Below are 27,656 nucleotides of genomic sequence, written 5' to 3'. Positions count from 1 at the left end.
TTGCCTGCAGAGATGACTGCAACAGAAGGCCCTGGGGTCACTGACTCGCAAGACACTTTTATTCTTCCCATGACCCACCTGGATCACCCCTCTTTTCTTTCAGACCTATAACTAGATTGAAGTCCCAGCAGGCTCTGAAAGCTGAGGTACAAAGTGTGACTCATGAGAAGCCATCCTCCAAAAGCACTGCATGAGTTTTCCTATTTAAATAGAAATCAGGGGAATATGTGTGTGGGGATGGATATTAAGGGTGTGGGGTAATTGTAGAAGGAATATAAAGTTGGATCAGGTTGAATTTATTGATATGGGCCCACTAAGCAGAGATTCTGGATTCCGTGTTGTAGCTCAAGGGATCAGAAAAGGCTTTAACAGTTTGTTTGGATGATTGGCTGAAACATGGACCAAAAGGTGGCCAAAAATGCCTGAGGTCAAAATGCCAGAACTGCCCTGGTGTAGTGTGGATGAGGGGATCCAAAGGCTTAGAGAGACTGGTATGTTAGAATGGATTTACACGGTAAAACCTGCTCACCCCCACCCCAGGAATGTCCAGAGGACACACCTTTTGGCAGGACTGTGAAGACAAATTTGTGAGACTGACTCCATCATCACTGAAGAGCTCTTCTTTGTAGGTCAGATATTACTGTGGGAACTGCTGTCGCTTAACTGGAACCTTAAACACAATGGGGATGATCAGATTCCAAGTTGGCATAAGCCAGGTGGCAGCACTTAACTGCCATAGACAAGGAGAGCATGGCTACCTTAATGGACCACAGACTCAAAGCAGCAGTAAAAATAGTCTGACTCATGGAAATCCTATGGTGTTGGCTAGTAGACCAGGGGAGCTTTTTAGAAGTAAAATGGATGGGAATTCTACTAAATTAGTACTTGATCTGTATAAGCAGAAGAGTTCTAAGTCAAGTGATCAAAAGTCTAACTTGAATTCCCAAAACAGAGAGTTACAGACCCTTAATCAATTTTCAGATTTGAGACAGTTTACTGACCGAGAGCCCCTTGATGAAGGGAAGCCCTGTGGGGAAGGACCCTGTTACACTGGCAAACATTTATACTGGTAATCTTCCTCCCAGCCTTCCCCAAAAAGACCCAACGTGTTTTACTAGGCTGTGTGTGCATTGGGGAAAAGGAAATGATCAGACATTTTGGGAGTTGTTAGACACTGCCTCAGAAGCCACAGTAATTCCAGGAGATTCAAAATGTCACTGTGGTCTACCAGTCAGAGCAGGGGCTTATAGAGGTCAGGTGATCAATGGAGTTTTAGCTCAGGCCCATCTCACGTGGGCCCAGTGGGTCCCTTTTGTGGTTATTTCCCCCAGAAATGCATGCATAACTGGAATAGACATACTTGGCAACTGGAAAGATCCCCATACTGGTTCCCTGACTTGTGGGGTGAGGGCTATTATGGTAGAAAAGGCCAAGTGGAAGCCACTAGAACTGCCTCTACCTAGCAAAATAGTAAATCAAATGCAATACCAGATTCCTGGAGGGATCGCAGAGATTAGTGCCACCATCAAGGACTTGAAGGATGTAGGGGTGGTGATTCCCACCATATCTTCATTCAACTGTCCTGTTTGGCCTGCGCAGAAAACAGACGGGACTTGGAAGATGACAGTGGATCATTGTAAACTTAATCAGGCGGTGATTCCAATTGCAGCTGTTGTTCCAGATGTGGTATCATTACTTGAGCAAATCAATACATCCCCTGGTACCTGGTATGCAGCTATTGATATGATGTGCTTTTTTCTCAATTGTTGTTAATAAGAACTGCCAGAAACTGTTTGCTTTCAGCTGGCAAGACCAGAAATATACCTTCACTATCCTACCTCAGGGATATATTAACTCTCTAGCCCTATGTCATAATCTTGTGTGTAGGGACCTTGATCATCTCTCCCTCCCACAAGACATCACACCGCTCCACTATATTGATGATTTCATGTTGATTGGACCTAATAAGCAAGAAATAGCAATTACACTAGACTTATTGGTAAAGCATTTGTGTGTCAGAGGTTGGGAGATAAATCCAATAAAAATACAGGGGCCTTCCACCTCACTGAGATTTCTAGGTGTCCCGTGATGTGGGGCATGTCAAGATAGCCCTTCTAAGGTGAAGCATAACTGTCGCATTTGGCCCTTCAGATGACCGAAAAAGAGGCACAATGCTTGCCCACATGGCCTCTTTGGATTTGGGAGACAACATATTCCTCATCTGGGTATCCTACTACAGCCCATTTACTTAGTGTCCAGGAAAGCTGCTACTTTTGAGTGGGGACCAGAACAAGAGAAGGCTCTGCAACAGGTCCAGGCTGCTGTGCAAGCTGTTTTGTCACTTGGTCCATATGATCCAGCAGATTCAATGGTGCTGGAAGTGTCAGTGGCAAAGAGAGATGCTGTCTGGAGTCTTTGGCAGGCACTTATAAGAGAATCACAATGCAGACCCTTAGGATTTTGGTGAAAAGCCTTGCCATCCTCTGCAGATAACTGTTCTTGGTTTGAGAAACAGCTCTTGTCCTGCTACTGGGCCTTAGTGGCTACTGAATGCTTAACCATGAGCCACCAAGTTACCATAAGACCTGAGTTGCCTGTCATGAGCTGGATGTTGACTGACACACCAAGCCATAAAATTGTGCATACACAGCAGCACTCCATCATAAAATGGAAATGATATATATGAGATAGGGCTTGAGCGGGTCCTGAAAGCACAAGTTACATGAGGAAGTGGACCGAATGCCCATGGCCTCCACTCCTGCCACATTGCCTTCTCTTTCCCAACCTACAGCAATGGACTCTTGGGGGGATTCCTTATAATCAGTTGATTGAGAAAGAAAATACTCGGGCCTGGTTTACAGATGGTTCTCCACCATATGTAGGTACTATCCGAAAGTAGACAACTGCAGCCCCTTTCTGGGAAGTCCCTGAAGGACAGCGGTGAAGAGAAACACTCCCAGTGGGTGGAACTTCAAGCAGTCCATCAGTTCAGTTGTCTTGGATGGAGAAATGGCCGGAAGTGCATTTGTATACTGATTCATGGGCTGTTGCCAAGATTTGGATGTATAGTCCGGGGCTTGGAAGGAACATGATTGGAAAATTGGTGACAGAGAGGTCTGGGGGAGACTATGTGGATAGACCTTTCTGAGTGGGCAAAAAAAAAAGAAAATATTTCTGTCCCATGTGAGTAATCAGTAGAGGGTGACTTCAGCAGAGGATGGTTTTAATAATCTAGTGACTAAGATGACCTGTTCTCTGGATACCAATCAGCCTCTTTCCCTAGCCCTTCCTTACATTGCCTAATTTAGGCTCATGAACAAAATCGTCATGATGGCAGGGATGGCGGTTATGCATGGGCTCAGTAACATGGACTTCCATTCACGAAGGCCGACCTGGCTATAGCCACTGCTGAGCACACTCAGTCCCTGTTATGGCACCATTCCCCGAGGTGATCAGCTTGCTGCAAGGTGGCAGGTTGATAACATTGTTCCACTTGCATCATGGAAGGGGCAGCGATTTGTTCTAACTGGAATAGAAACGTACTCCGGATAGGGGCTTGCATTCCTTACACACAGTGCCTCTGTCAAACTACTGTCTGTGGATGTACGGAATGTCTTACCAATACAGTATTCCACACAGCATTGCTTTTGATCAAGGAACCCACTTCACAGCAAGTGATGTGTAGGAATGGGCATATGGATTTCTCAGTTCTTACCATGTTCCCTATCATCCTGATGTAGCTGGATTGATACATCAGTGAAATGGCCTTTTGAAGACTCAATTATGGCATTAATAGGTGGCAATAACTTGCAGGGCTGGTATAGTGTTCTGTACAGACACAGAGACCGTCTGTGCTCTAAAATAGTGTCCACTCTTTGGTGCTGTTCTCCCATAGCCAGGATTCATGGATATGGGAATCAAAGGGTAGAAATAGGAGCAGCACTACTCACTATTACTTCTAGTTATCCACTAGAAATATTTTTGTTTCCTTTCTCTGCAACCTTAAGCTCAGTTGGTCTACAGGCCTCAGTCCCCCCGCCCCCACTAAAAAAAAAAGGAGTCCTTCCACTAGCAGATCCAGTAAGGATTCCATTGACCTGGAAGTTAAGACTGTCACCTGGCCACATTGGGCTCCTCATGCCTCTGAATCAGCAGGAAAGAAGGGAATTACTGTACTGGCTGGGATGACTGATCCTGACTATCAAGGGGAAGTAGAACTGCCAAATGCACAATGGAAGTAACTAAGAGTTTGCCTGGAAAGAGATCCCCTACTGTATCTCTTAGGACTACCATGCCCTGTGATTAAAGCCAATGGAAAACTGCAACAACCTAACCCAGGCAGGAATACCAATGGTCCAGGAACTTCAGGAATGAAGGTTTGGGTCACCCACCAGGCAAAGAACCATGGTCGGCTGAGGTGCTTGCTGAGGGTAAGGGTGAAGTGGAATGGCTGGTTGAAGGTAGTTACAAAACATGAACTACGATCACATGACCAGTTACAGAAACAGGGACTGTAATGGTATATTTCTTCCTTGTTTTGTTTGTATATGAATGTTTGTAAATGTACTATATAGGTACCTAAAGCAAATATCTTTTGTTTTCTTCCCTCTCTAAACCCCTTATCATAAAATAAGTTGTATTAGTTCATGTCATTATATTTAAGTTATAGGATATCAAGTTTAAGAGTGAATATTACCCAAGGACTTGCACCCTATTCTGGAAAGATTTCATGTGTTTAAGGTTGTACGCAGGATAGCTGAGAATTGTTAGGTGAAAAACATGTCTTTTTATCATTTTTCATTTAAAGATTAAGTATGATTTAAGGTGATGTGCCAAGTTGACAGGGGATGGACTGATGGTTAGGTTCATGTGTAAATCTGGCCAGGTAATGGTGCCCAGTTGTCTGGTCAACCCAGCACTGGCCTGTTACTACAAGTACATTAGGTGGACTTAAATAATCAGTAAGTTGATCGCATGTATGGCTGATTTCATCTACAATTAATGGAGGAGATTGATTTCAGCAATGAGAGACATTTTATCCAATCAGTTGAAGACTTTAAAAAGAGACGTGATGACTTTGGCAGTCAGAAGAGAGCATTTTCATCTCTACTTCAGTCAGTCAGTTTCTCCTGGGGAGTTCATGGAAAACCTTCATCGGAGTTCCCAGCCTGCATCCTGCCCTACAATGCATCCCCATTGCGTGAGGCAATCTTAGAAAATCTCATATTTACAGATACCTCTTATTAATTCTGGTTCCCTAAAGAACCTGACTAATTCAGTGTGTGCGTGAGGTGGTAATCTGTGCCTGACTGTGAGATTCCGTATTTGTGTGGCCCTGGGTGTTGAATATGGGTGTGTCAGTGACCACATGCTTGTTCATTCATTTGGTTCAGAAGCTGGTTATTGAGACCTGCCAGGTGCCCAGGCTCAGGCTTGCCGACCAGGATGTGAGGGAAGCACCTTGTCCCCGCTTGGGTGAACTTGCTGCCTGGGTCTGCAGCCAAGCCTGAGCCACCGATTCCCCTGGCATGGGGACAGCTGGCTGGGTTGAAGAAGACGCCCAGGGTGCTGGAGACTAGGGGCTGTTGGCATAGTGGTGGCAGTTGCTAATTCTGCTCAGGAATCAAATTCCAGAGTGATGATAACGTAGGCCCAGAGAGCCTGGCACACTCCCTGAGGGCTGAGGGGACAGGAAAGCATCAACGTGGCCCCTGACCCTTTTCGCCAAAGCTCCATGCTACCTCCTAGTAGCCTCAGACACTTAGTGCTGCAATTGATGTTACCCAGGCCACCAGCAGAGCCAGGACTGAGGCTACCCCTCTGCCTCTGCAGCCAGCCCCACCATAGCCCAGCATTTTTCAGCTGGCCTCGGTCCAAGGCCAGCATTTTTCAGCTGGCCTCGGTCCAAGGGAGAAACTGAAATGGAAGGACAGCAGGAAGAGGCTGGGGCGCCTTTCTGAAGCCCTTTCCCACCCTAACGCCCTGCTCAGGGCCTGCTCTTATGGGGTTGGTTTCTGAGCAGATTGGTGCAAGTGGCGTATGTATCTGGGATCAGTCCAGTTTGGGGTTTCATCCTGTCTCCTCTCTCTGGCTGTGCATTTCTCAGGCTCCAGGCCACCTTGCAACACAATCCCCGTACCCCCACCCCAGTTCACACACACATCAGCTCCGGGGGTCCCTGTGTTCTGCTCTCCCTGAGGATGTCTTCCAGGTCCTCCTGGGGAAGTGATGTAAGATGGTTACAAGTTTGTATGGGGTGTCACAGCTGGGTGGGTTCAGGCCACAGCTCTGTAGGGGAGGTCACTGTTGTGGAGGGAGACACAGATATTTGGAAGGGGTAACATTTGTGGGTAGAGAGTCACAGCTTTGCATGTACAAGGGTTACAGCTATGTAGGAGTCATAGCTAGGTGGGTAAAAGTCCCAGCTGTGTGGGTGAGGTCACAGCTGCCAGTGAGAAAGGTTCCAGCTGAGTGAGAAAGTCAAAGGCGTGTCTGGATCACCTCCAGTGCAGGCAGGCAGGTGACAGTAAGGTCTTTCTTTGCCCTCCCTTGGCTGCACACCCCCATCTCATGGCCTTACTGAATGACCCTTAAATCTCTCCAGCTCAGCCTTTCCCCACCCAGCCAGGAGCAATTGGGAACCCCCCCCACCTCCTCCAGCATGTGCATTTACACTGCCCTCCCAGCCCTCCCATCCAGCCCCTTCTCTCCACTCTCTGCCCCTCAGCAGCCAGAGGGATGAGGCACTGATGGCTTTAATCTGAGCTGATGGTGGTCTGCCCACACCAGCCCTCACCAGTGTGCTTCTCTCAGGGGCACTCTCCACTCACAGCCACCTGTCTCAGTCTTCACATCCAATGTGTGTCTCCCTCTAGATTGTCCTTCCGAGGACAGGGGTCTGTGTCTGTGAGGTTCACAGCATCCAGCCCAGCACTTGGCACATATGTACTCAGGATTTATGATCAGGGAGACAGTCACCGTCATCTGGCAGAGCCAGGACTGAGGCTACCCCTCTGCCTCTGCAGCCAGCCCCACCATAGCCCAGCACTCCATGTCCCCGGCCGAGCTCCTCTAGGCTGCTGCCTGTGCTGTGTTCCCTAGCATCAAGCTTCCCCGTCACCTTTCAAAACCCGACTAGAAAGCATCTCCTCGGGGATGCCTCCCCAGCCCCTGTGGCTAGGCCAGTCAGTTCCCACACTGGGCTGCCTGCCCCAACCAGTTATTTTTTGAGTTTGGCTCCCCAGAGCCAGTGAGTTTTCCAGAGGCAGAAGCCATGGATAAGTCGTCGCTGACCCAGACGCAGGGACCCTGGGTGTGGGTCTGATGGCTGAGAGACCTACTCAGGGAACTCCCATCAGAGGCCAGGGTGGTGAAGCAGAGCTGATCTGACTGCTTTGGGAGCTCCTTCTCTCTCCTGGGACAGGCAGGGACTAGCTATACCCTCCTATGGCAGCAAAGAATGGACTTTGAGGATGTCTCTGCTCCCACGTTCAGGATGGCCCCTTTGCTGGTTTGAAGCGACCAGAAAAGGACACGTTCTTTTTTAAAATCCATTCCTGTGGGCACAGACCTATTGTGGGTGGGACCTTTTGGTTAGGTTATTACAATTGAGATGTGACTCACCCCATTCAAGGTGGGTCTTAATCCTTTTACTGAAGTCCTTTATGAGAGAATAAAGGACAGAAAAAGCTGAGAAAGCTTAGAAAGAAAAGCCCCAGAGAAGCTAAAAAGGACCACAGAAGGCGGCACTGGAACCAAGGCTGAAGGCAGTGAAACCCGGGAATGAAGGATGAGCAGCTGCCAGCCATGTGCCTTCCCGTGTGACAGAGGTGTCCCAGATGCCAGCAGTCTTTCTTCAGAGTCCAGGCATCATCCTGTTGATGCTTTAACCTGGACATTTCCATGGCCTAAAAGCTATAAGTTGTAAATTAATAAATTTCCATTGTAAAAGCCAACCCATTTCTGGTACATTGCATTGTGGCAGCTTTAGCAAACCAAAACAGCCCCCAGGTGCATTCATACATCTCTGTAATGAGACCTCAGGATTCAGACCCCAAACCCCTACTTGGTCTCACCCATCCCCCAGACTCAGTGGAGGGTTATGACCCAGGCAGGAAGAGGTATGTGTGGCTGGAATTCACCATGCTTGGGAGTGGAGAGTAGGGGAGTGGCCCTTGCCTTTGGGAACAGAATGGAGGGGGGCCTGGCAACCTGCCCAGGAAGGGAAAACTAAACATCCACTTCCTCCTTTCTCCTTGGGTGGGTGCAGTAAGGTGGCTGGCAGCCCCCTACTGGGAGTGCAGGGGCAAATGCTGGAAGCATGATGGGCTCCATCTCTCACCCCGCACTGGGCCAAATCCCTTCCAAATAATATGGAGGAAGCAAGGTCCTTGGTGATGAGGTGGAACGTGGATCCCTCCACCCCGTGACTCCCAGTAGGGCAGCCACAGAGTACACAGTTCTGGGCCCAGAGACCCAGGTCCCAGCAAACACATTTGATGAATGAGAAGTCCCTAGCACAGGATCTCATAGACAGACACAGAGCTGAGCCCCAGCCACACAGGAGAGCCTGGAACCTCCCTCACATGCCCTGGACCAGGTGCAGAAAGTCCAAGCACAGAAACACTAGTTTCATATTTAATTTACAAAAGAGACCCCAAAATAATAATAATAAACTATCCAGGGGCAAGGGGGGTCAGGCCCTCCCCGGCCCAGCTATGCTCCCCCCACTCCCCTCTGGCAGGAAGAGAAGGGGCCTCCCAAGGGACTGTCCCTCCCCCTTAGAACAGGGGGGTGAGAGCTGGTATGGATACCTCACTGGGCATCCCTGAGGCTCTGCCCCTCCGGACTCCTTGTCCACCCACTGGCTCCTATATGCCTGGCAGAACCCTTGTGGCAGAAGCCAGCTTTGCCTGGCAGCTGGGTGGGAGGCCCCTACAAGGACCAGGTGAGGGACAGGGCTGCCAGAGCCAGCAGGCCAGGGAGGGAGGGCCCAGCCCAGGCCCCACTGGCATGCTCCGCTTCCCGCCTACGGTCCCACTGGCACTGCTCACCACCCCAGCCCAAGTAGCACTGGCAGCGAAAATGGGTCTGCAGATGGTCTCGGTCGGCCCAGCTGAGCTCCCCCTCAGGCCGCAGCTGGGGTTCGCCAGGTGCACGGCCGGGCACCAGGCGGAAGCTGCTGGCGCTGAGGTGCAGGAAGGCATTGGCGCCTGGGTCGCGGCGCACACAGCGCCCATGACCATGGCACTGGGCCCAGCTGCAATACTGGGCGGCCCAAGACACATTGACCACGTAGGGGACAAGCAGCTGCGTCAGGTAATCCTTGAGGTACTGGCAGGTTTCCTGGGGGAAGAGGCCAGGAATCAGGGATCAGGGTAGGCTGCCCCAGCCCCCAGGCCCAGATGGAAACCTTGTGTCCATGATGGGTAACGGCACCTTCTCTTACCAGCATGCAGGCGTGTGTACATGTGTGCACACACCCTCATGCTTGAAATCCCACAGTCCCTGCTCCTACTAAGAAGGGGGGAGGGTAGAGGTGAGCCACCTGGGCAGGCAGGAGAGATGGAGCTCTATAGTGTTCGAGATGGTGTTTACCCTTCTCTGGGAGCGAGATGGGGGTGCTTTCCTTCTCTGTTGGCACCAGGGATGCCTTGATTGGGGGATAGACATGGGGCAAGAGTAGGCTTGCTCATCCTGAGGCTGGCAGCCAAAGGCCCAAACCTGGCCTGTTCCCACAGACTCAGCTCTGGCACGCCCAGGGGGTCTCACTTACAGTGCTTGTGGTGTACCCTGCATCGCCCCAAAGGATGACACCAGCCGCGCCCAGGGCCACGCTCTCGCCGATAGTGGAGATGAGGTCCATCTGCATGGGAAGGGGGTGGTCACTGGGAGAGACAGATGACGGGGAGAAGGACAGACAGGGTGGACAGGCCCCAGCCTGCTCTGGCCTCCTAACCCCCGCTCAGCCCTCCTCTCGCTGGGAGTCAACACTCCGCTCCTCACCCCCAGCCAGGGTCTCCATCTGGATGAGTGACAACATCTATAAATGAGAAGATGTCACATACAAATTAATATTTCTTGGTTCTTTGGAAATTACTAAAGTTTTGGGACAATAGGTATTTATTTTCATAGGGCAATAACTGCCTGGACACAGCAGTTGCTATTCTCTTTGGATGGGGCAAGGATTTCTTACTTAAATATAAGCCCATTTCCACCCCCTCACTCTGGGTCTGTTTCTCAAGCCAAGGGCATATTTGAGCCTGGGGCTTATGTGTTGAGATACATGGATTCTATTGTCAGAATGCCTATGCCCAAGTCCCTGCTCTGTACTGGATTTGCTGAGTGTTGGGCAAATTTCTTAGTATCTCTGGGCCTCAATTTTCTCATCTGAAAAATGGGGATGATGATGCTACCTTTTTACAAGGTTGTGGAGATAATGAGGTAAGGGGATGTGGGGTAAGGAAACTATTGAGTGGGAGGCCTCTTAGTAGGCCAAACCTGCAGTGGTTCCCAAGAAAGGAGGAAGGCAGAGCCCTGGGAGGCAAATACCTCGCTGAGCCCCGTGAGCCTGTGGCTATAGGTGGGCCGTGTGAAGACGTAGACTGGGAGGGCATGGTTGGCGTGGTGGGTGTGAGCTACGCGAAGGGCCTCTCGTATGCGGAAGCTGACAAACTTGCGGCCATGAGTGGAGGATGCGAGGGTTTCATCCAGGTAGACAGAGGGGAAGAGGGCTGTGCTTTCAGCCCACAGCCAGGCCAACTGGTCATTGCGGGCAACCTCGACATCAGGGCAGTGGCCCGTGTAGCTGGCCCAGTTCTGTACATAATCATGGTTGTAGCAGTCCGGGAAGAGGTAGAAGCCCCAGAGTTGCCTAGGCCGCACTGCCTTGACCCAGCGTAGCGTTTCCAGCATGAACTGCCGGGCAGCAAACTCAAACTCATATTGTGCTTGTTTGCCCACACGGTCCGGAGGCCAGTCGGGGTGCCGGTTTGCCACCAGCTGGCGTGACCACCGGCGGTACACGTCCTTGTCCTGCCAGTTGCGTACCCACACAGGCCGCCAGTCCTCCCAGTCGATGACCGCCAGGCCTGCAGCCTCCTGCGTACGAATGTAGTGCTCCACGTGGTTTTGCAGCATCTTCAAGTGTGCCCGGAGGCTGCCGTTCTGCGGCACGCCACCATGCACGGACCACCCGTCCTTGTCAGAGTGCGGGTACAGGCCCAGCCGGTTGCGGTAGAAGATGGTGATGTTCTGGTTCACGAAACCTTCATTAGGTGAGGCCTGTACATCAAAGGCCTGCAGGTCCAGTGGCACCTTGAGGCGTGGGCCACAGTCCTGTGTGGGGACGTCCCATGCCACCACGAAGGGTCGGCCTGTGAAGATGGGTGGGGCTGTGGGCTTGAGCTCCGTGGCCCATGCCACCGCCAGCACCAGGGCCAGTGTGACGGCAGGGCCTGGGCCTGCCCGCATGCTGGGGGCTGCGGGGAGACTGTATCACCTGCTTGGCACCAGTTCAGGAACTGGGAGAAGGGTAGGGGAGAGCAAATCAGTCTAGAGAATCTTAAGAGATGTCCATCACAAACCCACACGAACTCCCCAGGCCCACGCTCAGCGGGGCACTCTGCCCATGGCTGTTCAGACTACACATGGCTGTAACAGGCCTGGAAGACCACAGGCCACAGAAGGGCAGGTGAAATTCCCTAGAAGGAAACTCACTGCCAGGAGCATCTGGCTCCTTCCTGGAGCGAGTGGCCCATGGTTGGGCGGGGACCTCTGTTAGGTCTAAGGGCCCTCAGAGAGTTGGCTGAATTGGGCCTCGAACCCGTTCCCCAGAAAAACCCACATGCCTGTGTACCACCCAGTACCTGGTTTCAGAGCTCTGAATCCCCGAGGCTCATCCCGTACCCGTGAGGGATCCCTAGATTCTCTAGAGAAACGACTGCATTCAGACAAGGCTGGGCACAACTCATGCAGAGTCAGAGAAGCTGGAAGGAACCCAGCCGCGGAGCTGGTATCTGTGTGGCATCTCTCCCGCAGAAAAGTGAGGCTGTCAGGACTTTGTCTCCTGTCCATTCTCCCAGGCTCAAGGGAATTTCGCCTGCCCTTCACTAGCCCGTGGTCTTCCAGCACTGTTACAGCCATGTATGGTCTCAACCGCCGCGGGCACAGTGCCCCACGCAGCGCGGGGACAAAGGGGTGGCGGAACTCCCACGGCGGCGCCGGCCAACAATCCCTTCCCTTCGCCACCGCCCGGAGAGCGCGCGCCCGCCAGGCGGGTCCCGGGCAGAGCGCCCTCGGCCTGGCCTTTGTGCGGGACCCCGCCCCCGCCGGCACGTGGGGCCTTAGCCGGGCTGGGTGAGGGTGGGGGTGGGGTTCCTGGGTAGCCCCTCCGGGTGCACCCTGGGGGTGTTCGGAGCCCAGCCCGAGGGTGCAGATCCCCACCGCCCGTTCTCACCTCGCACGGGGTGCCGCCAGGATCCGATCCATGGCCACTGCTGCCCCCGGCCCAGCCCCGGCGGTTCCAGCGGTTAGCCCCGTACGGCGCCTCTGCTGGCTCCGCCCCCCACCCCGACCTGCTGCCCCTTTAAGAATCCAGCGAGCAGGCGGGTCCCAGACAGGACTCGCGGCCGGGATAGGAAGGTTCTCTGGCATTCCGCTTACCGGTTGCAAGTATCGGCCTCCAGAGCCCTCAGACCCACCCCCGGGCAACGTGGCCCTCATCTGAGACCGTGAGGCCTCTCCGGACCGGGCTTCTTGTTGGAGTCGCAGCCGCGAGAGCCAACCAGCCCGAAATTCTCCCCTCGCAGCCCGCCGCCGGTGGTACAGTCCTACCCCCTCCTTGGCGCCGCCAGCCCCTTAAAGGGATAGGCATAAGGGAAGGTGGTGGTGTTGGATGGGGGCGAATAAAGGTGATGTTTCCCCACTCCGCCTCAAGGTGGAGCTGTGGGACCCCGAGGCCTTGGCTGGGGTAGCAGCGCCTCCAGCTCTGCACCTCGGCCCTGGGGCCCCTTCGTGTAAAAAGAGGGACCGTGACCAGCACCGATCCCCAGCCCTCAGACAGTGATGCCCCGCTCCCTCCGGACAGGGTCCCTTCCCTTCCTCCTGCCCCAGGTCGGGAGGACAGCCCCGCCCCCTGCATGGCTGGGAGAGGCGTGCCAGCCCTCGCCCCTTATCTCCCTCTGGAGCTGGGATAGTCGGGGTTGTCCTGGCAACCCTGGCCGCAGGTTACTGCGTAGCCGGCTGAGCCTGGGGTGGGGAGGCCGAGCCGGGGCTGGGAGGGCGCCCTGCTGCTCCCGACCGGTATCACGGGCAGATCAATCCCTTGGCTCCCGTCCCTTTTTGCCCAGGCTCTGGGTAGGGGAGGGAGGCACTTGTAGGAGCTCCCAGAGCCTCGTCTCAACTCCGAAGAGTTGCACCCTTACATAATTTCCTGGCCGGGCAGCAGAGAAAACCGCCCCGAGGGGCTACCCTGAGGCCTCCGTCTGGTATCCTGGGCTCATTTGCCCTGCAAGCCCGTCCCGGTAAGGTGCAGGCTTGGAGCTGGGCGGGAGAGTCTTGTGAGAGACCTCTTCATCTCTTCTTGGATCCGGTCTCCCGTGCAGGGCTCAGTTCCTCAAAGGGTTTGAATGTGCACCCCCAAACCCTTCCTCATCCGGGATCCCGGGAGGAGAGGGAGGGGCACTGCAGCAGGCGCATTTACTGAAGTGCAGGTCAAGTCTTCCCGCCAGGCTCACCTGTGTAGGGGCCCGTCGGCCCAGGTCAGCAGCCTCCCTCTTTCCCGGGTGAGCCTCTCCCTCCAGGCCACTCACACCAGCTGCCGCTCGTTGGGCAATCTGCCGGCGACTTTGTAAACCCCATCCCCTCCCACCGGCTCCCGCCTCCCATCCCAGCCCTCTCTCCTGACTTCCTGCTGCCCCTCTGAGAGGAAAGGGCCAGGAGCAGGCACCGGGGAGGGGATCACCATGACCCTGTTTCCCTCAGGCTTGTTGGGCTGGCTGGTTGCCCTCCCCCCCTTCCCCTGACTGAGCTCTGGCCCCACCAACTGCACCAGATGACAGGAAGGCTGGGGGCACAAGCTCAGGTGCCAGCCTCTCCCCATGATAACAGCTTCCTTAACAGCTGGGACACTGGGGTGGAGGCCCGCCTCCAAAACCAGGAGGGTATGAGTGAAGGAGGCCCTGTTGTGGTGTTTTGAGTCAGACTATTTTGGGGGTGCTGGGCTTATGGTCCCCTAGGGTAGGTGCCAAAGAAGAGAGCTAGCCTTGGGGTGGGGGTGGCGCGAACTTCCAGGAGCTGAGTCCATTTTTTTTCCAATGAGAGCGGAAATGTCCCTAGTGTGACAGAGGGGACAGTGTGTTGATATGTGAGACTGTGTGTGGGTGTGGGGAGGGGGACTGGGAGGGTTCTGCAGAGTTCTCTTTCCCAGGAACACATTCCTAGGTGGATTTTGCTGAGCCTGCTCTACAGGGTAGGAGGTTCCTCACATGAGTGAGGAAGGGGGTGTGTTCATGTGGGAAGGGGCGGGTTATAACGCACTAGACTCAGGGAGGTCTGAAGCAGGCTCCTGGCTGATGCCTCTAGATGTATGGATAGAGCTGCACCCCTCCCACACCCTCAAATCTCCCTGAACTCCCACCTCACCCCAGCATGCCACTGACCCATGTCCCCAATGTCCAGGGCCTCTCTTCTAACAAAGAGCTGAGAGACTGGGAGGCTGGGTGAGGCCTCCCGATTAGCCTGGTTTAGACCCTGAGGATGAAATAATACAGGACATGGTATGGGAGAGTGCAGTGTCCCTGTACAATTGGACTGACTCCACAAAGGACAGAGGGCTTGGAAGTGCCAGGGGTGGGGCCCCTGGGGAAACAAACCAGGCCAGCTTGTCCCAGGGCTGGGACACTTCCTCAGGCAGCCTCAGGAAGGAAGTGAGAACAGCTCAGCCGGAGGGAGTGGGGAAGCACTGCCCTGACCCTCATTGTTTAAAGCTTTGGGGTCAGTTGGGGGAAGGCCAGCACAGGGAGTTCCCCCAAGCTGGAACAGTGGTGGTGGGTGATGGGATGCCATCTGTAAAGGGGAGGGCAGTGGAAGGTGCCTGGCATTTGTGCCACAGGACTACAAGTTCAGGCTGCACAGAGTGTTTCTTTTTCACCAGGAGCCTGTGTCCTTTAACTCCCCACTGCCTTACTGGGTATTGGGCTGACAGCCAAGGGCGGGGACTAGCAGAAAACATGCCTTGTAGTGGAACCTGAGAAGTATAGGCAGAATGCACAGAGGGGATGGTGCAGGTGAAAAGATAGAGGGAGCAGAGGCAGTACTGGGACTGGACCGAGTCTGTTGGAATAGGAGCCCTAAACTCACTCTCCTAGTGGCATCTACAGGCAGGCCTGGAAGGAGGCAGGTAGGTTTGGGCTGCACAGTTTGGTAGTAAGCCAGAGCTGATGTCCAACCTTTAGCTGGGCCTTGAGGGACCATGGGACTCAGGCCATTTCCTCACTTGGGGTCAACTGGCATAGTTGGCCTATCTGGGGTCACACCTAACTCCAAGTCAGGCAATTGGGGCCAATCCCTAATGAAGTATCCCAAGGCCTCCCAATTCCAGAGGTCCCTCTCACACTGAACACAAGTGAGCGGCCCTCCATTCTGAACCTTCCCCATCCCCAGGTCTAGGCCATGTGCACACACTGCCACCTGCTGGCTGTGGCTGGGATGGCCACAGGCAGGCTCAGGCTTATCCTGGAAGGCCTTGCTGGAGATAAGGGCTGCCTGAACTAGGCCCAAGTGATGGTCTAGATACTGGCTGTCACAGGCCCAGAGGATGCCACTCTGATATGCAGGATCTACAAATGATTTTATTGAAATTGAACAAATAACACAGCAGTCTTCCTAGGCTGGGGGCCACCCCAAGCCATTTCCCACACTCTAGAAGCACACAGCTTGTACAGTAAAAGAATTAAAAAAAAAATCATCTCTATATAGAAATCAGACTCTTCCCCCAATAATATCATGGACTAGACTATTTACAAACCTTCACAGTTAAGTATTCCTTTTATAGTTGTTCCTTCCTTTCTGTCCCTACCCAGAGTGCAAAGGGCAGGAGCTCCAGTACTTTGCCTTGACTTATCCTGAATGGGTAGGGGCAGGGTTGGAGGGCTCCCCAGAGCTGCTGGCATCAGCCCTGGGGTGCTGTCCCTTACCACAGGGTGATGAATGGTCCCCTCCCAATGGGGCGGGGGGGGGGAGGGCTGGTACAAAGATGAGGAGGATTAGATAGAGTAGGTGGGATGGGGCAAGTCCCCATAGGCACAGGCATCCACAGCCCTTCCTGATCCCTGCCTGCACCCTCTCAACTGGGGAGCCAATGCAACAACCTAGCTGGAGTGGGGAGGGGTCAGTTCAGCCCTGGATGAAGAGAGAAGCCACCCAGTCAGTCCCCATTCCTACTAACAGCCAGCAAACTGCCCATTCGTCTGGGGGTGGGAACAGATAGGCAGGTAGATGGGAAACATCAGACTGGCGCTGCCCCAAACTGTCCAATACAGGAGAAACCGAGGTAGCAAATGGCTGAAATGCTCCAACGAGGGGGTAAGGGAAGCAAGGGAAAGGAAGTTCCCACTTGTGTACAGCCCTCACAGCCCAGGTGCTGGAAGAAGGCAGACCCTGATTGTAAAGTGCTGTAGTCCCTAGAGGGATGGGCCCTAGGGAAGGGCATAGGAACCAAGCATTCCTGATCAGGGTATACCCTGCTTTGCTCCTTACAGGGGTTGCCAGGGAGGGTGAGCTGGTAACTCTGTCATTAGCCCTCACCAGTTACCAGCCACCTCCCGTCGTCCACACATAAACCAGTACCCAACCAGCACTGCTTGACTTTCTTGCCCACAGATGAAGATTCCAGCCCAACGGAGTTTATTCAGGTGTGGCCCCAGCCTGGGCTCCTCAAGGGAAGCCATACCTTGAGCCTGGGGGTTTCTTGCTGGGGCACAAGACGCTTGTGCCTGCCACCCCCCAGGCTCACATCTCATAGAGGATCACAGGGAAATCCACGTGGATGCGGGGGGGATCCAGCTTCACGATGCCCTGCCATGGAAATAGAGGCTAATGAGGGCTAGCTCAGGGTCCCTATTCCAGGAAGCCTTCCTGTTCCTCCCATATCCTCCCCTAAGAATCCCCCATATGACAGCAGACCTTGTCTGGGTCTACCCCTACAGATTCAACATAGGTTCTATGAGCACTCCCCAGCCCCTCACCTGAGGAATTAGGTTCTTATGCACCCGCCTCAGCTTGGCCCGCTTCTGCCCGTTCTTGGTGACGATTGTCTCCTCATAGAACTCGTGAGCCAGATCCCCATCCTCGTCATAGAACATGGAGCTGTGTGGAGGGAAAGGGAAACAGGCTGGGCTACAGCCCCACACCTGGTCATGGCAAATGCCACGGACCAACAGATGTGTGCCCAAACCCAAAGAAGAGGAACAACCTTGGTGAGAGGGAAGTTAATATGCTGAAAAACCCCTTGCTTGGAGACTGGGGCCTACGAGACGGCAGTGAGGAGTGAGGTGGTGGCCAGTGCTACTTTGATAGACCCGAAGAAGAGAGACCACACCAAACACATTGTCCAGACAGCTAAGGCCAGTTCCCATTCCTGGTTCAGCAAGGACAGCCCACTCCAACATCAGGCCCCTGCCTTCACCCAGCATGGCAGATGATCTCTGTAATGGGCAGGGTAGTAGTCTGAGAATGTTGGACTCACTTCAAAAGGCATAGTGCCAAAGCCTGAGATAGCAGATGCTTGGGCTAGGAGGGAGACTAAACACAGGAAACTGCATTCCCCACCCTCAGGTACTTGGTGCAACTAAACTGCCACCGAAGGATCTCCAGCATCACCTGAGTACCCATCCTGGGGCCCATTAGGGCCAGGCAAATCAGTGCTCCTGTTTGGGCCCATGAAGGAGTAGGCGAGCGCCCCAGATCTGGAGAACATACCCGGGTGAGGGTCTTTATTCTCCGGCCCATCTCCAACATTGGGCCTGGCCCTGCTTTCCCCTCAGAAGAACTGGGAAGAGTAAGGGTCTAAGTGCCTTTGGCTTGCAGATTAGGGTGGGGGGGATGAACGAAGTCTCGTGGAAGCCCTCTTTTGGTTTTAGCATGCTGAGGGAGGGAGGCCTGCGTGTCTCAGCCCTGGTGACAAGCTTAAGGTCCATTTTCCCGTAGCGAAGACCTTCAGATCGGCCAGGCCTCCAGAAACCCGTGGCCAGGTATTCCCAACCCTTTCCTCCGATGGGGCCCCGAAATACAGGAGTCGTCCTGGCCGGGGTGTGGGGGTTACGGTCTCCCTGGCCCGGGGCACCCGGCCACCCGCCTGTTCTCCCCGGGGCTAGGGCCCGCGCCCTTACCCGCGGCGCGTGAACACGAAGGGGGGCACGGCTCGGCCTCGCGACCGCACCAAAGCTTGCTCAGCGCCTGCCGCGCCGGGAGCCTCTGGGCCGCTGCCCCCCGCCGCCGAGGCGAAGGGCCACAGGCCCCGAGCTTTGGAGCCGCTGGCGCCCATATCAGGGCCGCCGGCGCATGGCGGGCCCCGCGGCTGTTCAGCCCTCACAGCGTCGCCGTCATCGCCATGCCCTGCCTCAATCTTCGCTCTCAGGTGCTGCGGCTACCTTCCGCAGGATCGACCATCTCCACGGAAACCTCACTTCCGCTTCCGCACGCCCCGCGCATTGTCCCATCTAATTGGTTGCTGCTCTCGTCGGTCCGTGGGGTGGGACCAATGACCTCCCTCAGGCGCTACACATCCCAGCATGCGGTGCGAGACACCAGGTCCCAGCAGGCTGTGTTCTTTCATCGAGAGCTGCTTCCACTTAAGAAACTGGAGGTTGCGTTTCCTTCTGGCCGCTTCGGCGTCCCCATAACTCAAGGCCTATGGACCTAACCCAGTCACTAGGTCTCCCCAAACCGACACTTTAGGACCTGACCCCAGGCCTGGCGTAGCAGGGGCGGGCTCGCCCTGCCGCGGGGTGCCCACCTGGCCTCATTCTATTCCCGTAAGTGTCTCTGGGATCGCCACTGTGGCATGCGGAGAACCGGATTTAAGCAAAATTAAAGAACCGGCCAAATGTATAACCAGTTAGCTATAAAGGAGCCCTTCAAAATCAGTGTTCTTTTCAAACTTAACAGAATGCAAGCTCCATGAAAGCTGTTATCTCGGTGTCAGAAGTAGCATAATATTTAGTGAAGGGGCTAAGCCACAATGCCTCCCAGAGCTTGGTGTGTACGTGTGGCTTTTCCCTAAACTCTGGCTTGAGCTGCTTTTCAGACCCCACCACAACCCACACCCTTGGGTACTGAGTGATGATAGTACATACGTACATTCTGCAACTTTCACAAATCAGCCCCATGGTGACCTGGTAAAGGAGGTGACCTATAAACCGGTCCATCATCCTTGGTAACCACTGGTGAGGGACAATTGCGTCTGTGGGCCCATGATAAAGAGTCCAAAAGTAAGAAAATTCTCAAATCTTTATTTCAGTCAATTCTCTCAGGCCCCAACCAGTGATAAGTGGCACCCCAACCCCTTTCCCTATAGGAGGCATTCACCTGAGGCCACAAAACATTGCATACATTCACACATGTCATCAAAACCTGAGGGAGAGATCCTGGCTTTGTGTGGCAAACAAGGCACAGAGCTGGGCCAGTGCCCATTAAAACAGACCCTGGCCTAGGGACACCCTCTTTGGAGAAGGCATCAAAGTACTACTGCTGCAGTGAGCGAGCACTCCTTGACCAGAGGATGTGTGAGGAGTCAAGGAGCTCTCTAGAGGGAACCTAGACTCTTCCTGGGTGTCTGCCCTGAGATCCCATCCAAAATCCAAAATGTGCAACCTTTCCCTAAAAATGAGGACCCTCTCCCCTGCAAACATGCTCTTGTTCTGTTTGTAGGGTTTCCAAGAATCTCACATCAGAGCCACGAATGAGGGAGACTTGTCGGCTCCACCCATGTTACAAGCCTGGAGCATCTTTCCAGGGCAGCCCCAGCCCACCATAACTCAGTACATGAGGGGCAGAAGGGTGCAGAGACATGCCCTGCTACATTCCTCGTGGACACAGGAGGCCAACTCTTAAGCTATTCTCCGAGTTCGTACCACAGCAGGGGAAGGACCCCACGCACACTCATTCCTCAGGCCCCACGGGCCACGTCACACTCACACGGCTTGCCCTTGGCACTGCCTATTCTCCTTTCACCCTGTGGGAGGGGATGGGAATGGGACAAAAGGTCACCCCACGGGGCAGGCATGCAGGGCTTCCTGGATCTTCTGGCGGCAATAAGAGTACTTCTGCAGGATCTGGCGAAGGTGCTCCTCCTCCTCCCTCTGCAGGATGCGCAGGAAGTTGTGCAGTTCAGGCATGCTGAAGGCATCCCACTGCAAAAGAAGGGGAATGGGGTGGGGTGGGGGGAGCAGAGGCATGGGCTGCAACAGGCATGGCCAAGGCAGCTTACCCTTAGAGGAGACCAACATATGGTGGTCACTCTAGCTAGGCTGGAGCTTTCTGACATCAGACTCTTGTCTGAATGTTGAGCTCTTGGAATAGAAGTTGAAGAGCTCACAACGTAGGGTAGTCATCTCACTGACAGGCAACCAAACCAGATGTTCCCCAGCTACCAGTGGAGAGGTCATACCCAGCCTCTTGGTCTTTTCACATTCCATTAACCCAATGCCTTGGGGCTGGAAAGCTTTCAGATAAAAAACTTCTAATGCCTAAAGGGAGGCCTCCATGCCATCCTGAACCCATTTGTGTGGCTTTGATCTGAACTTGGCTTGCCATGCCATTAGAAGGACCCCTCTGTCACCAGAGGAGTTTCTGCCCCAGGGGAAAGAGCAAAGCACTGGATGATTCTTCCTGGCTTCTCTGGACAGGACCTAGACTTTGGAATGACTGGCCTGGCAGCCTCTACCTCAGATATAAGACTCACACATGTCTGGAGAGGCTTTGCAGGGCTTTTCCTCCAATTCTTTCTTTCTTTCATGCTTGAAGCTGCAACCCACCAGCCCTGTCCACTAATAATTAAGAAACTAAGGAGAGCTATGTACTCACGTTCACCTCTTCAGAATCATTTTCCTTCAGGATGAAGCTCAGGGCCTTCTCACTGGGCCCTGCAAGAAGCCGCAGCCGCAGGGGCTGCTCATCATCCAAAAGCTTCCGGAGGTATACTAAAGGCCAAGGGGGGGTAGGGGGGAGTCTGATCAGAGAGTCAAGCCCAGCATCCCCACCACCCCCATATGCCCAGGCGCATGCATATACCCAGCCCACCTTGGCCATGGCGCTCAGCCCGCTCAAAGAGCGCAAACTTGCGGGGGTCATCCACCACCAAGAACTTGCGCAGCAGGGCCTCAATGACCTCGCGTGCCCGGGTGCGTGACAGCACGTGCAAGTGTTTGACAGCATCCTTAGGCAGGTAGAAGGAGGTACGGCGCCTCACAGCTGTGCCCCGCCCAGGGCCCCGCCGAGCATCCTGGAGGGAGGGTGGCTTCTTGCTGGAGGGCACTGAGACAGGACGCACCAGCTTCAGCTGAACCTTGATGAAGCCTGTGTAGGAGCCATCCTTGTTCTGAAGAGGAAAGATCAGGACCATGCCTGCAGGTTCTGAATGAGATGGAATGGACTTGGGCACTATCAGTCTACTTGGGCTAGGCTGGGTGTAATTAATCCGTTGCTTGGGCCCATCCAGGAATGCCTCAGCCATCATCCTCTGGGCATCAGGTACACAGCTGGATTCCTGCCACTGCTGGGTGCCCCTGCCCTGGGCCCTCAACTCACCAGACTCATGAAGAGATTACTGTTGATCTGGCCATTGTATTCCTTGATCTTCTGCTCAATCTCAGCCTGGGAAAGGTCAGGTGTCTGCCACTCTACAGGCTCATCCTGAAAGAAAAGAAACTGCGTGGTCATTGGGCTCTTAAGGAATCCATCCCACTGCAATGCATGTCACAGGCAGGGAGGCTTCTTGGGAGACTGTCATTACCCCTCACTTTCAGGGAGGTGGATGGGATACCTGGTTGCCTTGGCTCATCTGGGGCCTCTTGAACAACTCTTAGAAATTAATAACAAAGCTTGAGACCTGATGAGAAGAATCCTTGACCCTCTGGACCTGCCCCAGAGCTGCCTTTGGCCCCCCTGTTGTTGATATACATAGCTGCCCAGCAATGATAGAGAAAGCAAAGACAGAATCATTTGGCTCTTCTCTGCTGCCAGTTTGGGCCCTTCTTAGCACTGAGGTGTATCTCCAAGGAGAGGTGCCAGCTGTAGGGCATGGCCAAATACTTCACTCCACTACTAGTGGCAAGTGAGGGTCTCCTATAAAATGGCCTTATGTCCAGTTCTGAACCAAGGACAGCCTAAGTACCCTAACTGCTGCCTTGAAGCCCGCTAAGTTGCTTATACCATGTGATCGGAATTAACAAGACAGAGAAGAAGACAGGGTGGAATCTAAGGCCTCTTAGCAGTATGCTTTTTACAAGAACTTGCTGCTATTCAGCAGCCAGCAATTATGTGGGGTTGAGGACTGAGGCTGGGGCCTCAAAGGCAAAAATGGATTGGGGATGAGGTAGGAATGGAAGCCCATTTGCTCCCCCAAGTTTCCACAGATCTTGATCAGCAGAAACCTTGTTGGAGACAGTGGGCATCCTTATCAGTCTATTAAGAACAAAGGGTGGGGCCCCTAAAAAATGGAGTGGGGTGGGGGTAGGAGCTAAAATTAGGGCTGGAGGCTAGACATTAAGGATAGATATGTTTGTTCAGGCCCAGAAGAGGGCTTGAGACAGGAAGGCGGGCCCCAAAGGAAAGGAATACCCAGTTGAGAGGCATGCTAGGGTCAGGGGGGCAGAAGAAACACAAGATCCTAGTTCTAGTGCAAGAAGGCACAGAGATGGTACTAACTTACTCCTCTTTGACAGTTCTGAGTTCTAGCCTAGGAGTGAGAAATCTTGCTCTTTCCTCTTCCCTTCCTGGGTCACCATAGTTACCTCAGTTCCAGCCCCTTTTCTTCTCCAGGTGGACCACTCAATCTCTTCACTTGTAAAACAAGGGACTTGGACTGGAGGTAATGCACTGTTGTGCCAGGATTCTAGATGAGGAAGTTTCTTTTTCCTTTTCCAAAGTTATTGGCTGGAGGAGGAGTCCAAGAACTGTCCCAGAAGGATGCACAGCAGGACCACGGAATTTCCCTTTTCCTGCAGCACAGTGACCCACCCTCTCCTCTGCCACCATCCACAGTGACGGTTGTATTTTATACACGATTTGGGACTCTCCCCTTTTCAATTGGTTAGTACCTTGTGGTTTTCCTGCCTATCCACAATGGAAAATGGCTCAGGCCTGAGTGACATAGATATAATCCCTAGGTTCCTCACTCAAACCTCAAAACCATGAGATTTTGGGATGCTGAGCATCACCCCTTTTGTAAGAATTTTGCAAAATTTCATCTAAAACATCATGCACAACACCCTTTCTTTGTGCCCCAGTGCTGCCAGGTATACTGAGCCACATGGTGTCCATCTTTCCTTCCTGATGGCCTGGCCTGGGTGCTCTCTTGGCTCCAGGACAGTTATCTGAGCCAGGCAGTCATATCTCTGGCATTTGGCATAGAGTTTTCTGATAATGGGGACATCTAGGAGACGCTGAGAGGCTCAACTGTCCTGGCACTAACTTCAACAATCCCAGGGAAGCTTCATATTTTACAGTCCTGGATTAATAACACTAGTTTCTCTCCATCCCCCTCATGGCAGTTTACAATTCGGCCTCGCCAGCGTCTTGTGGATAGAAGAGGCAAAATGTTCCTCAAAGCTTTGGGGCCAAAGCAAATCCTATCTATTCCCAAATCCCCTTTCTCTAGGTCCACCTTAGAGGAGAGGAGCGGAATTCTTTACTTTCCAGTAGGTGGTGACAGGCCAGGACCAGCAAAGAGGTAGGGGATCAGCTGACTCCACACAGGAGTGCTAATGGGGCTCCGGACCTTTCCTTTGCCTCTCTCTCTCCTGAAACACACTTCTAGATTCCAGGCGAGGGAGGACTCCACCCCCACTTCCTCCTCCCGGTCCCCCAGGGAAGGGGTGGGTGCGCTTGAACCAAGAAATCGAGGTGCTAGTCCAGACTGCGCTTTCGGCCTTAGTCATGGGGGAATAATGCCTGTCTCTGGTCTACCAAGCCACGCAGCTTCTTCCCCCGGTATAACTGGTCTTGGAACAGAGACAGGAAGGAAGCCTCGGCGCCCGGTTCTGAGGCTCTGGCATCTGGCTTTCCCGTGAGCTGCGAGCCCGACACACGGTTCCCGGGCCGCCCCCCGGCCGGGACAAGCAGGGTCCTCACTGATGAGAAGACAGGGCCGCACATCAACTCGACACGACAACCTACGGGTAGGAACGAGGACCCAGTGGCCGCCCTCGTCCCCTGCCGGTATCTCCCACCTTGTCCCGGCGCGGCCTGCGAGCCAGCGAGGTGCGCGCCGTGAAGTACTGCTCGAGCTCCGAGTCCGAGTCCTCCTGGCTGCAGTAGCCACTGCTTGTAGTGCTGTTCCAGGTCATCTCGAAAGAAGGTGTCCCCGCGTCCGCCTCGCCCATCGCTGCGCGAGCACGCCTGATCGCTTCACTAGCCCGGTTCGCCTTCCGCTGCCAACCCGACGCGTGCGCGCCTGTATCCGTGCGCGCGTGCGCCAGATCAGTGTCCACGCCACAACCGTTAAGGCGGAAACGTAGACAGCCCAGACTCAGCTCTTCTCTTATTGAGGAACGTCAAAGGGCGGGGCCACGCCCGCCTCGCCTTCAGGATGACCTCATCGCCCAGGCAGCTCAGCTCAGATCCTTCTCGCTGACCCACCACCCGTAGGGGACGTGTGGGAGCGTGTGCGCATGTGCACCCGCGTGGCCGCTGGACCGGATGCAAGTGAGGGAGGCGCGGGAAGTGCGCCTGTGCTGTGCCGGGACGGCTCATGGCGAGCCGCCATTGGCTTCGGGTTCCTAGGGTCACTGCAAGATTCGCACCGGAGACGCCCCTTCGAACCCGTGCGCTGAACCAGCGACTCTTTGCCACCGGAAATCCGCTGTTATTACGCTCATTGCGGGTAGCGTCCGGGCCGCAATTGTGAACGCTTGCACTGTGGCCCGTCCACGGTCCGCGCGCCTGTGTCCCCCCCGTATGCCCCCTGCCCCGCCCTTTCCCGTACCGCGCTCACCACGTTGGTGTCCCGCTCCAGCGCTGGCTCCCAGCCCATGTCCCGGGGTCCGCAGCAGTCCAGGCAGACGAGCGCGCGGCAACGGTAGTGGCAGGTGAACTTGCAGTCTGCGGAAAGGCCGGGCCGTAAGGCAGAGGGAGTCCCACTTTCACCTCGGAGAAGCGCCCAGGGGGACCCAAAGGAAGCCCCCGGGTGGAGGGCCCATTCCCCGGGCTCTGCTTGTTTGGTCTTCTCTCGGGTCTCATTTTCCACCCGCTGCCACACAGACTCTAATGTCAGCCTCTGGGTGTTTAGAAACTGGCAGGAAGGCCACTGGCGGTTAGGGACCTAGGTCTGCTCAATAGATGGCTCTCAAGCACCTAGCAATGAGATTACCCCTTCCATATTGTTTCCCCCTCGCTTACTTAAGGGAAAAACAGAAATCCCTAACCGCCTCTGGTCTTTTGTCTTCTGTCTCTACACCCCTCACTCCAAAACTTATCTCTATGCATCTGACTATTCACCTTCCCTCTTTTACCCACTCCAGGCTTGCCCCTCCCTCCACGGAATTGATTGCCCTGGCCAGGGTCCTTGGCAACTTGCGAGATTGAGTTTTCCACCCTTACCTCCTCGGTATTATTTAACTCTTGCTTTTCCTAGGTGCCCATACTCTCTTGGTTTTTCTCTCACCTCCACGACTCCTGTTCAGCTCTTTTATTGGTTCTGCCCCAACTTGCTGATCTCGTAATGGGGAGTGCCTGGGCTCAGTCCTGATGGCTGCCCTCCTCTGTCTACTCTCACTACCCCTATCTTATCCACTTGCTTTGCTTTCCAGATCTAAGGCTCCATCAGGCACTGACCTCTCTTCTCAGAGCAAATCTTGTGTATCAGCATATTCACTTGAATGTTTAAAAGACACTTCAGACCGAATATGGCCAAAGTTTTACTCACTTTTCCTCTACCTCACCTCTTCGATTCACTGGAGTTCCACATCTCAGTGGAAATTGCCACCATTCCTCCAGCAGTTTAAGGCAAACCCCCAACTCAATTCTTGATTTTTCCCTTGCCTCTATCTCAAAAACACACTCAAAACGATCCCATTTCTTGTTTCCATGGTCACTTTATTTCTCCTTGGGAATGGTGCAGCATTCATATTTTGTATTCAATCATAAGTTCTGTGCTTCTGTCACCTGAATACTGGGCAGTCTCCTGTATTGGACGGAGGATCTCCGTGCACACACAGGCCTGACACTATATCCCTAGGTTTCTGAATGGACTGGAGCAGTGATTCTCAACCCAGGCTGTACATTAGAATGATTTGGGGAGTTTCAAAAAGATTACTGATGCATAGGGCCTATCTCCAGCAACCCATCTGAGGTGGGATCCAGGCATAGGGAGTGGGAGGGCTGTAAAAGCGCCCAGGTGATTTAAATGGGAGAGCAACCTCTGCTTGCCGGTGATGGTGATTCACAGGATGACAGAGGCCTGGCTGGTGTGTCCCTGAATTCCATGTTGCAGCACCTGGTTCACTGGCCCCATGTGGGTGTTTGCTGAACAGACTTAAAATCCCTGCTTGCAGGGGGCCTGTCCAGCGTTCTCAACTTTCCCAGGTCCCCTCCCTTCATAACTTCCCTTCACCACAGGGGTATTCTTTAGTGGGATCTGGGTAAGTGAATCTTTGGGAAGGGGCAGGCCTGGGATATGGGTTCACAGCCTTTCTCAAGAAGGGCCAAGGCACTTTAAAGGGAAGATAAGAAACTTGAAATTAGCAGCTTGGAATTCAAAGGCAACTGCCCCTGACCAACCGCCCCAGATGCAGGTGGCGCATAGCAAGATGAACCATCTGTCAGCACTCTCTCCCGCGATGGGAGCCCAAGATAACGGCCCAGGTCCGTGGGGCCATTCCTGCCACCCCCCTCCACCTCGACTTAGTCCGGAGCGATGGCGCTCCCCCTCAGCGGCGGTTCTGTTCTCGTCTGCGCAATGGGCTGCTACTCACGGGCACACTGCAGGCCCTTGCGCACGACGCCCCAGATGAAGTCGCCGCAGAGATCGCACCAGGTGTGCGTGGCGGGCCCAGCCGGTTGGAAACGGTGGCCACGGCCAGGAGCCAGGTGCCGTTCGGGGTAGCGTGCAGTGCCTGGCGCAATGCGAAGCGCATTGGTGCGCGCCAGGCGGGTACGGCCGGGGCCGGGGCTGCGAGCGGGTGTCAACTCCTGTAGCTCGATGAGCTCGGGCTCGGCCGACATGGTCCGCCTGGCCTGGCCAGGGTTGCGCGCTCAAGCAAGCGCCGGGCGGGCGGGTCCCGACTGCGACACCGCCCCCTTAGATTCAGGCAGGGCGGAGCTCGGTGAGAGCCAAGGAGAGCTGTGCAACGGAAACTTGGGTGCGGGGTTCCGTCAGCCCGCAGGCGGAGCCGAGAGGAGTTGGGGTGGGGAGACTGGCAAAATCCCCGCATTCCCTT

General features: G+C 54.1%; 3 protein-coding genes and 1 long non-coding RNA gene across 10 annotated transcripts; 1 reads left to right on the top strand and 3 right to left on the bottom strand.

Moving 5' to 3' along the window:
• Positions 1 to 8,621: 8,621 nt before the first annotated feature.
• On the bottom strand, positions 8,622 to 14,014 carry HYAL2 (hyaluronidase 2). Of its 3 annotated transcripts, none has more exons than XM_077129196.1 (4): positions 13,737 to 14,014; positions 10,552 to 11,522; positions 9,776 to 9,865; positions 8,622 to 9,345 (listed from the first exon to the last, which is right to left on the bottom strand). In XM_077129196.1, exons 2-4 carry the CDS (start codon positions 11,470 to 11,472, stop codon positions 8,935 to 8,937), a joined length of 1,422 nt encoding a protein of 473 aa, XP_076985311.1. In that variant the 5' UTR covers positions 11,473 to 11,522; positions 13,737 to 14,014; the 3' UTR covers positions 8,622 to 8,934. The 3 variants fall into 3 exon arrangements, with proteins under 3 accessions (XP_076985311.1, XP_076985313.1, XP_076985312.1); XM_077129198.1 differs by lacking the exon at positions 13,737 to 14,014 and adding an exon at positions 12,664 to 13,413; XM_077129197.1 differs by lacking the exon at positions 13,737 to 14,014 and adding an exon at positions 12,458 to 12,563.
• Positions 12,301 to 20,398, top strand: LOC143657153 (uncharacterized). Of its 2 annotated transcripts, XR_013162761.1 has the most exons (4): positions 12,301 to 13,523; positions 17,836 to 17,983; positions 18,141 to 18,251; positions 18,638 to 20,398. It is a non-coding gene; the product is annotated as an uncharacterized LOC143657153 (long non-coding RNA). The 2 variants fall into 2 exon arrangements; XR_013162760.1 differs by lacking the exon at positions 12,301 to 13,523 and having other exon boundaries at positions 15,081 to 17,983.
• TUSC2 (tumor suppressor 2, mitochondrial calcium regulator) lies at positions 15,832 to 19,371 on the bottom strand. The gene is made up of 3 exons (XM_077129215.1): positions 18,390 to 19,371; positions 17,247 to 17,367; positions 15,832 to 17,076 (listed from the first exon to the last, which is right to left on the bottom strand). Exons 1-3 carry the CDS (start codon positions 18,542 to 18,544, stop codon positions 17,011 to 17,013), a joined length of 342 nt encoding a protein of 113 aa, XP_076985330.1. The 5' UTR covers positions 18,545 to 19,371; the 3' UTR covers positions 15,832 to 17,010.
• RASSF1 (Ras association domain family member 1) lies at positions 19,496 to 27,508 on the bottom strand. 4 transcript variants are annotated; one of them, XM_077129205.1, is made up of 6 exons: positions 27,192 to 27,508; positions 25,205 to 25,320; positions 21,808 to 21,912; positions 21,301 to 21,598; positions 21,085 to 21,200; positions 19,496 to 20,411 (listed from the first exon to the last, which is right to left on the bottom strand). In XM_077129205.1, the coding sequence occupies exons 1-6, from the start codon at positions 27,439 to 27,441 to the stop codon at positions 20,265 to 20,267; spliced, it is 1,032 nt and encodes a 343-aa protein (XP_076985320.1). In that variant the 5' UTR covers positions 27,442 to 27,508; the 3' UTR covers positions 19,496 to 20,264. The 4 variants fall into 4 exon arrangements, with proteins under 4 accessions (XP_076985320.1, XP_076985321.1, XP_076985322.1 ...); XM_077129206.1 differs by having other exon boundaries at positions 25,214 to 25,320; positions 27,192 to 27,507; XM_077129207.1 differs by lacking the exons at positions 25,205 to 25,320; positions 27,192 to 27,508 and adding an exon at positions 24,450 to 25,126.
• Between the last annotated feature and the right edge of the window lie 148 nt (positions 27,509 to 27,656).

The sequence above is a fragment of the Tamandua tetradactyla genome, chromosome 15, assembly GCF_023851605.1.
Source record: "Tamandua tetradactyla isolate mTamTet1 chromosome 15, mTamTet1.pri, whole genome shotgun sequence".
In the NCBI taxonomy this organism is placed as follows: domain Eukaryota; kingdom Metazoa; phylum Chordata; class Mammalia; order Pilosa; family Myrmecophagidae; genus Tamandua; species Tamandua tetradactyla.
This window is presented reverse-complemented; position numbering and strand designations above follow the sequence as displayed.

What these genes read in the sequence shown, in the direction of transcription:
- HYAL2 (XM_077129196.1), bottom strand. Translation starts at nt 11,472, where the DNA reads ATGCGGGCAGGCCCAGGCCCTGCCGTCACACTGGCCCTGGTGCTGGCG. An exon ending in GGCTCACGGGGCTCAGCGAG is followed by an intron (nt 9,866 to 10,551) that starts GTATTTGCCTCC and finishes CTTCCCATGCAG; the next exon opens with ATGGACCTCATCTCCACTAT. An exon ending in CAGGGTACACCACAAGCACT is followed by an intron (nt 9,346 to 9,775) that starts GTAAGTGAGACC and finishes CTCTTCCCCCAG; the next exon opens with GAAACCTGCCAGTACCTCAA.
- TUSC2 (XM_077129215.1), bottom strand. Translation starts at nt 18,544, where the DNA reads ATGGGCGCCAGCGGCTCCAAAGCTCGGGGCCTGTGGCCCTTCGCCTCG. An exon ending in TTCGTGTTCACGCGCCGCGG is followed by an intron (nt 17,368 to 18,389) that starts GTAAGGGCGCGG and finishes CCCTCCACACAG; the next exon opens with CTCCATGTTCTATGACGAGG. An exon ending in ATAAGAACCTAATTCCTCAG is followed by an intron (nt 17,077 to 17,246) that starts GTGAGGGGCTGG and finishes TTTCCATGGCAG; the next exon opens with GGCATCGTGAAGCTGGATCC.
- RASSF1 (XM_077129205.1), bottom strand. Translation starts at nt 27,441, where the DNA reads ATGTCGGCCGAGCCCGAGCTCATCGAGCTACAGGAGTTGACACCCGCT. An exon ending in ACACCAACGTGGTGAGCGCG is followed by an intron (nt 21,913 to 25,204) that starts GTACGGGAAAGG and finishes CTTTTCTTTCAG; the next exon opens with GATGAGCCTGTAGAGTGGCA. An exon ending in GTAATCTCTTCATGAGTCTG is followed by an intron (nt 21,599 to 21,807) that starts GTGAGTTGAGGG and finishes TTTCCTCTTCAG; the next exon opens with AACAAGGATGGCTCCTACAC.